The 14,011-nt window shown below is 43.8% G+C and overlaps 1 protein-coding gene across 1 annotated transcript in view; it reads left to right on the top strand.

The window, feature by feature from the left end:
• The window catches only part of RNF220 (ring finger protein 220), a 222,369-nt gene that overhangs the window by 163,603 nt on the left and 44,755 nt on the right, over positions 1–14,011 (top strand). The window contains exons 5-7 of the mRNA XM_026853902.1: positions 121–163; positions 7,850–7,893; positions 8,987–9,119. Of these exons, the coding sequence (XP_026709703.1) occupies positions 121–163; positions 7,850–7,893; positions 8,987–9,119 (220 nt within the window). The remainder of the gene's footprint in view (positions 1–120; positions 164–7,849; positions 7,894–8,986; positions 9,120–14,011) is intronic.

The following is a 14,011-nucleotide window of genomic DNA, read 5'->3' as shown; positions in this document are numbered from 1 at the left end:
ATGCGCGGGGCGGGGGGGACCGTTTCGGGCCTTGTTTATTGGCGAGGGGCGAGCTGTTTACGTCCGGCGCCCGCGGGCCGGGGGCTCTGACATTTCTCCGCTCTTGTCTCCCCTCTGCAGACCTTCCTGCGGGTGCGAGCGAACCGGCAGACCCGGCTGAACGGTGAGTGCGGTCCCGCGCGGCGCCTCGGGCTGCCCCCGCCCCACCGGGCCTCCTCCCGCGCCTCCCCCTTTCCGCAAAACTTTCCGGAGTTGGGCCGAGTTGTGTAAAACACACTCCCCTCGGCAGGGTCGGAGCTGCGACCTGCCTCGCCGGAGCCTCGACGTGCGGCTGGTGGTGCGCAGGGTGTGTTGGGGTCAAACTCTCCGCGTTCGCCCCTGGCTTCCTGCGGGAAGCGATTCTCGCCGCTGGGATCCCACCAGCGAGTTTATAAGTAGGCCCTGAATCCTGTATTTTCAGTTATGAGGCCAGGCTGCTGTGCTTTCACGGCTCACATGGCAGAACCTTGCAGTAAACTTTTAAACCAGCAGTCTGAGCGTCCGTGAATCTGACGTCATGTTTTGTGTTGGTGTGGTTTTTTTTTTTACCTCTCAAACCCACAGATGCTGGTGTGTTATTTTTATTCTTGTATTTCTGGGTGTTCCTAACAACAAGTAAAGAAGAATTTCTAGCAAAAAGTGTCTTGGTGTTTAAAAAACAAATTAGAGGTCACCTTATTTCAGAAAGACCCATTTCTGTGCTTGTAAAAAGCTGAAAGTATACTTTTTTTACATAAGTTGAAACTCTCTTCCCGAAGTTCAGAAACTTACCATTTAAATAGTAACAATATTCTGTCATTGATTTTACATTGCTTATAGCTACTCTAATATGTACCATTTAGTCAAAATTTCATTGTTCAGGCTATCAGGAGGCTTGTTAATTCTGAGCTTCCTGCTGTGATAGTTTGAGATAACAGCAGTGACATTGTGCTCATGCAGTTTATTTAGAAGAAAATAGATACTTTAACAAAATAGCAAAAGGCTTTTGAGTGTATTGATAGCAAAATAGTTTGCTTGAATTTGAGCTACGACATGTTTAGCATAGTCTTATGCAGATAGAAGTGCTGACTCAAGATCAAGTTATACATAACTGAATTCAGAGCTAGCTTGGAGATTTTTAAATATCAACCCTGGGGGCCAAAAACCTGTGAACTCTTGAAAGCCTGTTAAGTCATACAACAAAGAGATGAGTCGCCTTGCACCAGGTAACTGCTGGCAGGCGTGCTCACATCTGCACCCCAAGATGAGTGCGGTGAGCTGCTGGCGTTGGCAGGCAGACCCATTTCCTGAAACAGAGACTTCAGATGGCTGAAATGCACTGAAGTATTGCTCTGCGGTAACTTGTTGATGTGACAGGTCTCTGAAATCAGTGGTATCAAGCCATTTCTTTATCTTTTTCGAATGGATGAGACTAAGGTCCCACCTTCTACCTTTTTCAGGCCAACAATGTGCAGTTACCTTAATTTAAAAAAAAAAAAAAGGTCTCAGGCTTGTGAGGTTCTCGATTGCTAAACTGGTTCAGTAGTGCTTTATGGTTTTGACTTTAGCCCTAAGTAGGGCTGCACCACAACTACATCCGTGTAGACTGAAATCTAGGAACTCCTCTTGGGCCCTGTTCTTGGATGTTTTTGTGAACCTGGGCTTATCATCTAAAGGGAGGCTGCTAGTTTATACAGCATTTGCATTGTTTTTGCTGAACCTTCACTCTTTTTGTATGTACCTTTTGGGGTAAAGTGAGCAGAACAGTCATGTTCCAGGTGAGGGCATTTGGTTAATTTATATAATGCCTTTATTACACTGGTATTTCCTGCCCATTCTGTTGTACATCCTAACAGAGCTAGGTCCAGTTGTTGGGAGCTGGCTACAGAAATATTAGCTGAAGTGCTTTGGCTTTGGATCACAAAAAAGGTCAAAATAGATCAGAACTGGTTCCTCATGACCATTTTATGACCGATTACTGGTGTTACCAGAACATCACCTAAACCTGTGGTGCTTGGTTCAGTCCTATGCTGTTAGATTATTATCCAGCTGGACAGTTGGGTAGGTTATACTGCTGCTTTCTATTCATGTGACTTTATATGTGACCACTGAACTCAACCTGCTTTCTTGCTTCCTCCTTCACATTTGTTTGCACTAAAATAACTTTAATTCATAAGTTTTGCCACATTATTATTAAACAGTTGTTTAAGCAGTTTTGCTCCAGATGGAGAATTGTGTGCTTTGGGGAAAAAAAAATGCTTATTTGTCTTTATCTTGTGTTTTAATGAGCTTCTAATCAATCACACAACTTTATAGCTTGCTCTGTGAGAATGGCTTTCTTATCCCTGTTAGTTTACGTAGGACTTGTCCAAAGATCTGGCTTTTTGTTTCATGTTCTTATTGACACACTGAAAAAACTTAAGATACAGAAAATGTCAAAGAAAAATCTATTTCACTTGTTTTTATTATGTTTTAAGTGTACTTTTCAATGTTGTAATCAGTTTATCTTGGTATCTCTGTCAAGCTTCTTAGCAGCTGAGTTCCAGAATCACTTCTGGCAACTCCTCCCATAAAAAGGGGCCAACAGTGTTTGCTCTTCTCCCACATAATCTGCGACTCATATCTCAGCTGCCCAAGTTTTTTGGGCCTGAGTCCTGTCAGATCTCCTCGATGTGTTCCTTCTTGTTGTGATCACTTGGGAAGGTGCAACAAGAACTAAGGAAAGAGAAGGTAGAGAGGGAGATGTCTTCTGTGAGCTGGTGTTGGCCTGGCTGCAGCATGATTAGGTCCTGATAGATACATGCTTCACAGGTACCTGACGGCCTGGAATTTTAATTCTGTAAGTCAAACCTTTGACTTAAATTGAACTGTAAGCAAGGTGAATGTATTTACAAGCTCTGGAGCAGGAGATTAATGTTCTGTCTGTTAGACTCTCGGTTGAATGTTTGTATCTGAACTTCCCTGTCAGTGTCAGTGAGTTAATCCCACACCTCTCACCTGTACTAAACTCACTTTGCAGAGGTTGTGTCCTTGTGAACCCAGCAGTATGAGGTGCTGATTCCTGATGAACCCATGTGATAAAGAAGGCATTTCTTTCATTTGTCTTATTTCCAGTGTTGCCAAGCTGGAAACTTTAAGCCACCCTGTAAATTGATGCTTATGGAGTTTAGCAGTGCAGAGCAGGCTAGATAGTAGTTCAAAATTAGAGGCACAAAGTTATGGTTTAGTGTATCAGAACGTGGATTCAGCAGGTTAAGTAGGTGCCAACCCTGGAGAATAGTCTCAGGTTGAAGGTTGCTGAAAATCATCTCTGTGATAGTTTGGCCATGCAAATGTGAAAGCCCCACTGAGACCCTTCTGTGAATTTTACCCTTAATAATCTTTCTCTCCCTGGTAGATGAGCAGCAAATTGTACATAAGGTGTGAAATGTATTCATTCTTGACCATCTGTTTTCTTGTTTTAGCCAGTTCTTGAGATGGCTTTTTGTGCTCTGCCATTGCGGCCTTTATTCCCTTGGACTAGATGCTTTGGATAAGTTGATCATCCACAGAAGCTTTTTGTGACAGGTTTATCAAAAATAGGTATAGCCACTCCTGAAGACTCCTCTAGTAGATTTGCAGAGAGCAGGTGCTAACTCTTGTGCTTGAAAATTTAGGGGTATTTGCAAAGTTGGCATCCTCAGTAGAGTTGTAAATAGGTTCTTGCAAAGCTTCTTTTGCACCTGCCTGAGAAGCTGATTCCTGTTTTGGTGGTGACCATGCAGCGGAGGTGGTCACCATGCAGTTTGTTGTTGAACCACCATCAGCATGTCACGTGCTTTTGTAGCTGATGGGTGGGGGAGGAATAAAGCTAGATGATTTTCACTGGAAAGGAGACAAAAATGTTTCCACTTAATTTGATTGGCCTGCCATTGCAGGAGCTGCTAATGATGTCTGCATGGGACTCGGGAGACCACTCAAACTGGTGGAGGGAATCATAAGAGATATTGCTAGTAACTTAATCATCTCCTTTGATGCTGCGGTAGGGGTTTGTATAGTGTCCACTACTAGACGCTATGTAAGAGCACTTCTGAGGTAATTAGTGCCCTGTCCTGAAGGTGAATTTTTGCCCGGGGAGGGGAGCACCAGTGAAAACTAAAATTCATTACCTTTTTTCTCCGGAAGTTTTGCTGGGCTAGAGAATAACATGGCCTTTAGGCAATAGTAAGGTTTGACCTTGATAGGGAGAGCCCATGTGAGAAAAGATGCTCAGTCTCTTCCACCCATAAGGCAGCAGTGGTGGCTGGCTCCTCCCTGCATCTGTGGGAAGGCAGGGGCCAGTGTGCCCTCAGCAGTAGAGACTTTGTCAGGTGCAATTTGGTTCCTCCTCTAGTGCAAGCAGTTTATCACCTTGTGCAGTCCCAAAAGACCCTTTATTAGGAAAGGGAAGAGCACCTTCCTTAGGCAGCACAGCTCCAAAGTCAATTCAGAGACCATAACTGAGACCCTGACCCTTGCAGAGGGTCCCGATTTTTGCTTAGCTTTATGTGCTACTCCTCTCATTCACATGCTGTGGTGACTTAAACTTGCTGGCTGCCTGATGGTTTAGGGTATCCTGAGAGAGAACATGCACATGCAGTGGGTAGGGTAACGTACGCCTGTTAAAAGCGAAGCCTCAAAGGTGCTGGAAGCCCTCTGATGGCCTAATAATAACTATTAATGCTAATAAAAATTAGTGAACTACTCACCTCCTGGCAGAAGGCTGGAATAATAACTACAGCATCTTTGTTCGGTCAGACATAAGAATGGGTCAGCTTTGTGCAAAATCTTCCTTTCCTAAGCTCTGTCGTCATCTTGCATCCAGTCCTTCACTGGCTGTGTTTTTATCTTCCTGAATTACAAGAGGGAATGGCTTTTCTTCCCTCTCCCATGCTCCTGCGACAGGAGCAAGGGGAGAGGGATTAGTGAGCTAATTAGAAATGATCGCATCTATCAACACTAATTAACAATCCTGTGGTCTCACTTGCGTGTTCTTTTGAGCTGCTCCCCTTTGGGACAACGCCACAATCACCCCCTGCCTTTGGGGCCGCTCCGTCCCTTCTGTGCTGATTGGAAGTGATAGCCGGGCTGCGTGTCTTGTCGGGTAGGGACAGTGCTGCTCAGGATGGGCTTTCGAGGCTGCAGCATTCCCTTTCCGTTTCTCCTGTCACCATGGGCACCTTGGGCCTCCGTGGGCACAACACTGCTGCTGCTAATGACCACAGAACGAAAATGGCTGGCGGATTTGTTTTCAACACCTCTTTCTTCCAGTGACTTTTTCACTTGCGGCACTAGAACTTAAAGAGCTGCTTTTTGGCAGATTGGGTGCTTTTTCTGGCAAAATGGTCCCAAGAATTTATCAGTGCAAGACCTAAACCAAGTTGTATTTCCTTTTATCACTGTTACAGTATACGGACAGAAGGATGCCAGTAAAACAGTTAAAAATACTAATAAACTTGCCAGGCAAACTGACTTAACTGAATTGATTGGCCATGGGGAGTCCTACCAGAATAATGAAACTGCTCCTTCCCTACATGTTTAAAAACAGGATGAGGTGAGAGAAAGATGTGTCTGCGATCAGAATAGAGAAGGCTTTGTTCCTGTGTTTTTTTCTCTGGTCAGATAAATGTTTGCTGGAGAATGCTCAAGTTCTGTCTGATTCTAGGCTTCTCCCTTACTTTGTGCTGGCTCTACAGAGCGAGTGAGGCAAGGAAAGAGCATCCTAAACTTGTGCAAAAGAGCCATACTGGATGATTCAGGCACTAAACCAGAACTTCAGAAGCGTCTTGTGCTGCAAAGTACAAACCTGAAGAAGCATGGCTTAAATTCGACAACTTTTGTAACAGGGCTGGATGATGTTGAAGGGGAGAGGGATGGCATTTTGGGGTTCAGGAATGGAAGAGAAAACACAGAAGACATGTTTGGGGTCATTGTTTTGTTTGAAAGTGGAACATAATTCATCTGGGCACAATGAAGTTAGCAATACCACTTCATGATGTTTGCCTCTGTATTGAGTGGAAGTCAAGTGGAATCGAAGATGACAGTATAGGTAAAAAAACAGATTTAAGCAGACAAATTAGAAGGGATACCCCACGAGGAATACTGAAGTATCTGAAGTACACGGAGAGGCAGCTGGGCTGTGCAGCTGTCAGCATGGTGTACCCAACACGAGAGGGTTGTGGATTCAGCAAATATAGACAAACGATGAAAATGGTGTGCATTTATTTGAGAGTCTCTGTTGTTCAAAGTGCCAGGTATTAAAACCACTATTGTTTTGGTCTCAAGTTTCTGTCTCTTATTCTAAGCATGTCACATTTTCAGAATCCTTTTCATGATGCCAGATTTATTTTGCAGGGAGTTTTCCCACAAATCTGTCTCATTCAGTGAGGAAAAGCAATGCCTAGGGGATAAATTGAAGCCACCTTAATCCTGGAGCATCAGAGGGTGTAGGGGATCAGTATACTCCTAATTTAGAGTTGTGGGAAAGTGTATCCTGACCCAGAGAGTTCTGAGTCCAGGGAAGCCAGCAAGAAAGCCTTGAAAGAGGCCTTTCAGGTCTGTGTTGGAGTGTTCAGCTGAAACTTTGTAATTCACTTGGTGATGTGCGTGGGCTAAACTGATGCACTTTTGGAAACATTTGACAGAAATTTTCCCATACCCTGGTCCTTTCTGCCTGGCATTCCAACAGTTTTCTCTGACTCACTGGCTGCAGGGAGCTGTTGATCCCACAGTATTCAGGCATGAAGGCTTTCAGAGCATGCTGCAGTGCTCACAATGTCAGTAACAATTTCTGGTTAACACAGCTTTTTGGTGGTGTCATCTCTCATTATCACATGGGCTTTCCTTGGGCTTTTCCTTGTCTCTCATTCAGAATTTTGACCTTCCTTATTAATTAAACAGCAACTTTCCTGCAGCCAGTGATTGAGTTATTCAGTAATACCTGCCTAAAGCCATCATAATAAAGGACAGAAGTTCTTTTTAATGCAAATGATTTGGTTCCAGATGTTTTGATCACATTAAATGATGGCTCAAATTAACCAGAGATTGGATTAAGCAACAGGCTACCTTGGCTGCTTTTTCTAATCATCATGATTCTTAACATGTTTGTTTCCCAGATCATACCCTCAAGAAGGCCATGTAGCCCCCAGTTTTCCTCTATGTGAAAACAGTGAAATAAAAATAAGAGCGCCAGAAGCTATCTAGCATAGGTGCTGTGTTCTTCACAGCAAAGATCTTTCCTGTCCTTAAGTGTTACCTGCTACCAAGATGCTGTTCTGCTTGTTTGTGATGTTTTGGGAAGGAATTAATCAGGAGATTCTGTGGTCCTGGAAGTGACACTTACATACCTTGTCCAGGGCTTTTGGGGCATTCTTCATCATTCTATGGTTTAAACAAGTTCTTGTGTAGGGAATAGACATGTTAGTGGATGGGTCTTGGAACTTAGAAGGCAAAATCCAGATCAGGATTTGGTGGCTTGATCACTCAACTTTGAAAACAATTTCAGGCTTCCAAAAGAAGGTATTTAACCATTCGAATAACTTACCTGGGGATGTGTAGCAGATATTCCCTCTCTTAGTTATTAAATCATGAGTAGCTGCCTTTCTGAAATCAAGCTGTACTCAGCCACAGGCTACATATTTAATCTGGAAAGTGCTAAGCAACAGTCTCTGTTGCAGTGGGATTTTCTGGTGTGAAATCTCACTGTTTATACCAAGGATTTATTATTTGGAGCTGAGTAGATAGAAGAGTGGATCTACAAACTTGACGTGTCTTCCTTTTTTTGTTTGTTTGTTTCCCTGGTTTCTCCATGCAGCTCGGATTGGAAAAATGAAACGGAGGAAGCAAGACGAAGGGCAGGTATGTCCCCTCTGCAGCCGACCTCTGTCAGGATCCGAGGAGGAGATGAGTAGGCATGTGGAACAATGCCTTGCAAAGGTAGAGGCGCAGCAGGATCGCCAGCTGCCATTCCCTTCTCCCTACTCCCAGCTTTGTCTGCAGCTGACCTAACATGGGGCAAAAACTAACAATCCTGAGCTTGCAGGCAGTGCTAACTGTCTCCCTAAGATCTGTAGTCACTTCTCTTTGTCTTGAAAGATGGGTTCTTATGGATTTTTGTCCTGTGTTGCATTAGTAACTTTTTTACTTCACGCACCCTTTTGCTGTTAGTAAAGTCTAAGTTGTAGACTGTAAAGGTAGAGCTGTTGAAGTTTATGAAGGCTTTTGTAGGACTTCATGCTTCCTGTGTGGCACAGCAGGAAAAGTTCTTTCTGCAACATTAGAATTACTTTTTGTTGGGTTCTTTTTTAACAGTCTGGCATTTGTAAATGTTGCATGACCATTTTACTCCAGGAAGTGTGTTTAAGCAAAACCATTCTCTTGCTGTTCATCCCAAAGACAGCAAGGAAGAAAGAGGAACAAGCCCTAGGGGAGGGAGAGAGTTGTGTCGTAGGGCTTTCTGTGCCTGTTTCTCAGGAAAAGCTCACAACAGACATGATAACAAATTCATTCATGTTGCCTCAAGAGGTGCATGGTGTAAAGAGAAATGTCTCTCAATCAGTGTGCCCCAAAAATATGCTCTAGAGAACATTCCTGCTGTGGGTCAAAGGAATCTGTGATTTACATGATAGGGGAATGGTGTATGCAAGGCAAGGGAATGCATGTTGAAATGCACACCAGTATTGCTGTAGGAACCAGAGCTTAAATTTCCATGTGTAAAAATGATGAACCTTGCAACTTGTTTTGATCTTAAGGTTGTCAAGTTCTTCCAGCACCCATTTACTTCTAGATTTAGATTGCTGGGAATGGGGGCGGGAGTAGATACTGCTGTCTGCTCTATACTTAGCTATCCTGGGAACAGTCCAGCTTTTCTTCTCCATCCCACCATGAGTTTTTAACCCCAAAGAGCTATATCATGCATCTCAATGCTCTGCCCCTGCTTTACCCCGTGCAGAGAGAAGGTTCATGCATGACTGAAGATGACTCTGTGGACATCGAGAACGAGAATGGCAACCGCTTTGAAGAGTACGAATGGTGCGGGCAGAAGAGGATACGGGCTACTACTCTCCTGGAGGGAGGATTTCGAGGTGCGCCAGTGTTTTGGGGGCCCTTGTAAATCATTCTGCTGTCAAAGTTGCTCACTGCCTGCCTTTAAAGGGAGGGACCTGGAGATTTGCCTTTCACAAAGGGTGGGACCTTCAGCCTTTGCCAGAATGTGAAGTGATCCGAGCTTTGTGCCTCTTGAATGATGAGAGTGAAAATTTGTGCAAATCCTGAACAAAAGCGTGGTGTTATTTCTTGCTTGAGAAATGTGGCTGAAGAGGGAATAAGTAGGAATGGTCAGAATGGGGAGATCATTTGGGGAAAATAGCTTCTTATATGTTACACATAGTAAGAAATACGTGGAAATATGTTGAAGAGAGGGAAATAGAAATGAAATTGTAAAAATTCCCAGCCTGGAGTGACGAAAGCTGGTGTATCAGCCTCTGGTGATGTATTGAAGGTGACAGCTAAGTCGCTTTAGCACCTGCATAAAATATTAAAGGGCCAGTTGTGCATTTATCACTCCATCCCTTTTAAGGTTGATAAATGAGAATCCAGGAACCTGCTCTGCACCTCCAGCACTGCAAGCCCTTAGGGCTTCCAGACAAACACATTTTATTTTTCCTTCTTCTTTTGCTCCTTCTCCAGTGATGGGGAAATCAGTTACTGAGGAGAGAGTGAGTTATGGCAAAATTTGACCTCTCGTGAGCTTTATTGGTGAATGTAATTTTAGCTAGAAACCTGGCCCTTTTCTTACACTCAGCCCTTTGGCCTCAAAGAGGAGGATTTACTAAACTGTTCGTTGGCATGAACCTCTGGCACTAAGGAGAGTGTCTCGCAAGCAATCCACGTAGCGCATGCCTAATGAGAGGAGGAATGCTGTCTCCCTCCATTCAATAAAGAGGATGGAATGTGATCTCTTCCTATATCAGCTTGGATTTTAATTTAAAATATCTCAAGGGGAAAGGCTACTACGTAAGGGAGTTGAACTTAAAAGCCAGTCATGTGCTCGGTAACAGCCAAGAACTCCTGATCTGCTCTTACCTTCCTCTGAAATTAAATTGTAGCTGGGTTGTAGCAGAGCAGCAGATGATCAGGAGCACAGAGGTGAAGGAGCAGCTTCTTTGGGTTTTAAAGGCTATCTAGGGAAGCCCACATGGTCACTTTTTGTATCTGTAGCCTTACCTACCCTAACTTTTTTTGTGCCCACATAGAGAATTGCATCTGTACACAATTCCAGGTAGAGATCTGATGAGACCATGGAGGGCATTGGACTATGTTTATATAGTATAGTCACTACAGTCCGTAGCAGGGAAGCATGGCATGTCTGTGTGCCTTTATTGTTGTCACTGCTAGTGCTGATGAGAAAAAAGCTACTCAGTTCATTTCTACCCTTTTTTGTGCATGCATAGTTTCTTCCTTCACCCCCACCGAACACCTGGGTTTGTGCTGTCTTCTATCTTCTGCTTCCTTTGGTGTGAACATTGTGCTGTCTTCACATGATTAACATTTCCCGTTGTTTTTCAGTTAACTCACTGAAATGTGATCTGAACCTTTCCTATCATTTCAGTCATATGGAGACCCTCTTTCAAATGAGGCTTCAGATGGGCAAAATGTGTGTAACTGATGTGGTTAGTCTGTGTAAATGCAAAGTATTTGCTCCTTGTTGTATTTTCTTCCTTATTTTAAGGAATTCTCAAACGTGTTTGCATTATATAGATGAACTACTTTCCTCCACCAGAAATTAGGTTCTAGCATCAGTCAGGCTGTAACCTCTGCTAGGTAACTGTGCATGCATGGACAGGTACTTCTCTATTTCATACTAAGAAATAGCCTTGCTTCCATCACGAAACATGGGGTCTGTCTCTTCTTGAGACCTTCATAACACCTTCACTCGAGTGTTTAGTTCCATGAACAGATCCAACAAAGAATCGGAAGACTAGGAGAGAGTAGAGCACAACTAAAACCCTCCATGATTACCCTGATGGGAAGGCTTTTGGATTAGACTTCTTCCTTTGCAGTGCTGGATGAAAGGTGTCTCTAGATCAGCTCACAAGCACAGGAACCTCCCTGTAGCATTTGTAGTGAGGAATGTCTCTCTGTGCAGCTTTTGATGGCTGAACCATGGCTGAAGAAATTATTCTACCTGAGCAGCTGGCAGGTCTCTAGCACATGCGTTTCTCCCTGACCTTCCTCCTCTGCAGTACACCTCTGCTGGCAGCTGGATTCAACAGCTGCCATGCTCCTCTAGAGAGGTGTCCTCTTCCCTGAACAGGGGAACTTTTTGCCACCAACTTTTTACCTAGTGTTGGGATGACCAAATAATATCTGCAGGGTACCCAACTACTGTGCTCAAGAAGTTTGTTGATTTGGGAAGCCATAGCAAAGCTGGAATGATCTCCCATAGTTGGCTGATTGTATTTCTTTTTAAGCAAGTAATGCTTTTTCATGCTCCTTTTTGTGGCTCTCATGTTATTTCTGGCTGCTGGCATTCAGAGGTCTCCATCAGTCAGGCCTGCTTTGTGCACTCTTGGGTAACCTTAAGGTGACTGTCTTTTTCCTTTCTCTGCCAGTGTTGGCTCTTGCCCCGTTTTAGGGACAGAATTCTTAATTTACAGCCCTGAAACACAGCACAAAGTTTTGGAGATGCTTTCCAGTGCTTAAAACTGCTTTGTCTGAAGTTGGCAAGGCCCTCATTAACCCCTGTCACCTGAGGCTTTGTGTTTGGCTCTGTTCTCTTTGCTGAGAAGCAGCAGCGATGTGGAAATCGAAGGCCTTTTATAATACCAGACAGCTTTGCCAGGCTACAGGGATGTCACCAGTGTCTAAAGAGATGACATGGGGAAATACATAAAACCAGAGGGGAAAATACATGTCCATGTGTCTCATTAATTTCTGCTTTAATGGTGTGTTGCTTCGAGGAGATGTCACATCTGGGCGAAGGGGGAGCAGGATGCTGTGGCCAGCGTGTATCACATGAGTCAGACCATTGGGCAGTGTTAGAGAAGTGACTTAAACTTAACACAGGTCATGGTTGCTTCTTTTCATCGTTTTTGGTTAATGGGCAAAGTTCATATTGCTCTCAAGGTGAGGAAAGCTCTTTGCTAACTATATGAAAGATCCTGCTAGGATTTCAGGTGGGTTAAGATTTGGTAAATCTTGAGGTTTTTTCTTCTCGAAAACAGAAAAGTCAGGGAAATTAACAATCTTGCTCAGATTTTGTGGAAGGTGGTCTAATACTTAGGGAGCAGTCACAGGCTGAAACTCTCACTTATGTGGTTTCTAGGATGATACTTTCTTGCTTCCAAAGTGCTGGCAGGGAAGACTTGCTCCTCTTACCTGAGAGGCTGTCTTGGAAGGTGGAAATTCTTTGTCTTCTGTGTTGGTGTTACAGCTGCAAATCCCTGGTCAGATCTAGTGCAGCAGAGCCAAAGAAGACTTTCTTTCCTGCCACAGCTTGGCATACTTGAGACAGCAGTTGGAAAGAACAGGAGATGGCAGCAAGTAGGAATATGACATAACTAAGAAGTGCAGGGATCAGTATGTTGTCTCTTAAACTGTTGGGTTTGATGAAGGTATTCAGTCAGGAAATATCTGGTACTTATAGCTGTCCTGAATTCTTAAAGCATCATTTGCTATCACTTAATTTGCTTACCCAAAACTGGAAGCATTCAGGTTGTAAATTAAGATTATTGGCAGTTATATAGGATTTCGAACCACTTTGTTTCAGCAGAGGTCCCCCTTGAAGTAGGGCTTTTTTAGTAGGAGAGTTCTTGTTTGTGTTCGGGATAGGTGCAGAAGGCTACTAGCATGAAATACCAAATGCTGTTTAAATCAAGCTCATGCTTCAAAGTGAAAAGCTATATAGATATAATAATCAAATATTTCCTTATCTCGGTCCAGTGTCACAAGACTAAAATTTCTCTTGAAATACCTGAACATTCAGTAACCATCTATCCCCACATCTCTGGATCATCCCTCTCCAAAGCTCTTTGTTGCCGGGGATTATTTCATGCCATCTTTGTCTAATGAGTTTCTGTGTTTAGGAAGCCAACAAGGCTTCGCAAGTGAAAGCATCAAGTGGGCTCCCTCTCTGATGGTTTTTTTTTTTAACACTCAACATATTTGTAGCAATCCTTCTGTTCCTCTCCAGAATGGATGCACATTACCCTCAGTGTTTACACTATAAGGTTATCCCTTTAAAGAATTCCTGAGGGAAGTTCAAAAGGGTTTTTTTTCTTTGAAAGATTCAGTGTCTCTTTTTGTGTGTATGTCTCTTACTTGAAAGAAGGGAAAGGGGGGGGGAGAGGACTGAAAAAAAAGTACTTTATCTGAAAAGAATCACATCAGCTTCGCACTGATAGAAGCCGCTGTCATCTCTTAAACGGCTTAGCACAGTCAAAAGGCAAGAGGACTTAAAACAGTGTCTTACACAGGGATCGATGGGTGGAACACATAACTCGTAACTGGAAAAAAAAAAGAAGTGCGGGGGGAGAGATAACGGTAATGATTGCATTGAGGGAAGCTTGAGGGAGGCTTGTTCTTTGTAACACAGCTTCAAAGGTGTCTGGACTGATGCCTAAGCAAACTGTCCTGTGAAGTCGCTGCCTCTGTAGGTCTCGGAAAGGCGGTGGGGGGATGCTTGCACCCTTCTGTTTCTTAGCAGATGGGACAAAGATTAGTAAATGTCAGGTTAGTGGCTCCCTTCAGCTGCTTTGGATTTGAGGAGAGGATTTTGTCACTTGGTCTCTTGCTGTCCATTCTGGTAAGGCAGCTTGTCCAGGAGAGGGGAAGGAGGCGAGCAGCGGATGGGGTGGTTGGGGAGATCGAGTTGGGGGACAGGATGTCAGTTTATCGATCGCACCTCAGTCAGGAGAGCTGCAGGCGCAGTGCTCTGAGCACGAGCAGCAGCGTGCTTAATGTGATTGAAAGGCAG

This window comes from Athene cunicularia, assembly GCF_003259725.1.
Source record: "Athene cunicularia isolate RWA chromosome 8 unlocalized genomic scaffold, athCun1 chr8_part1, whole genome shotgun sequence".
NCBI lineage: Eukaryota > Metazoa > Chordata > Aves > Strigiformes > Strigidae > Athene > Athene cunicularia.
This window is presented reverse-complemented; position numbering and strand designations above follow the sequence as displayed.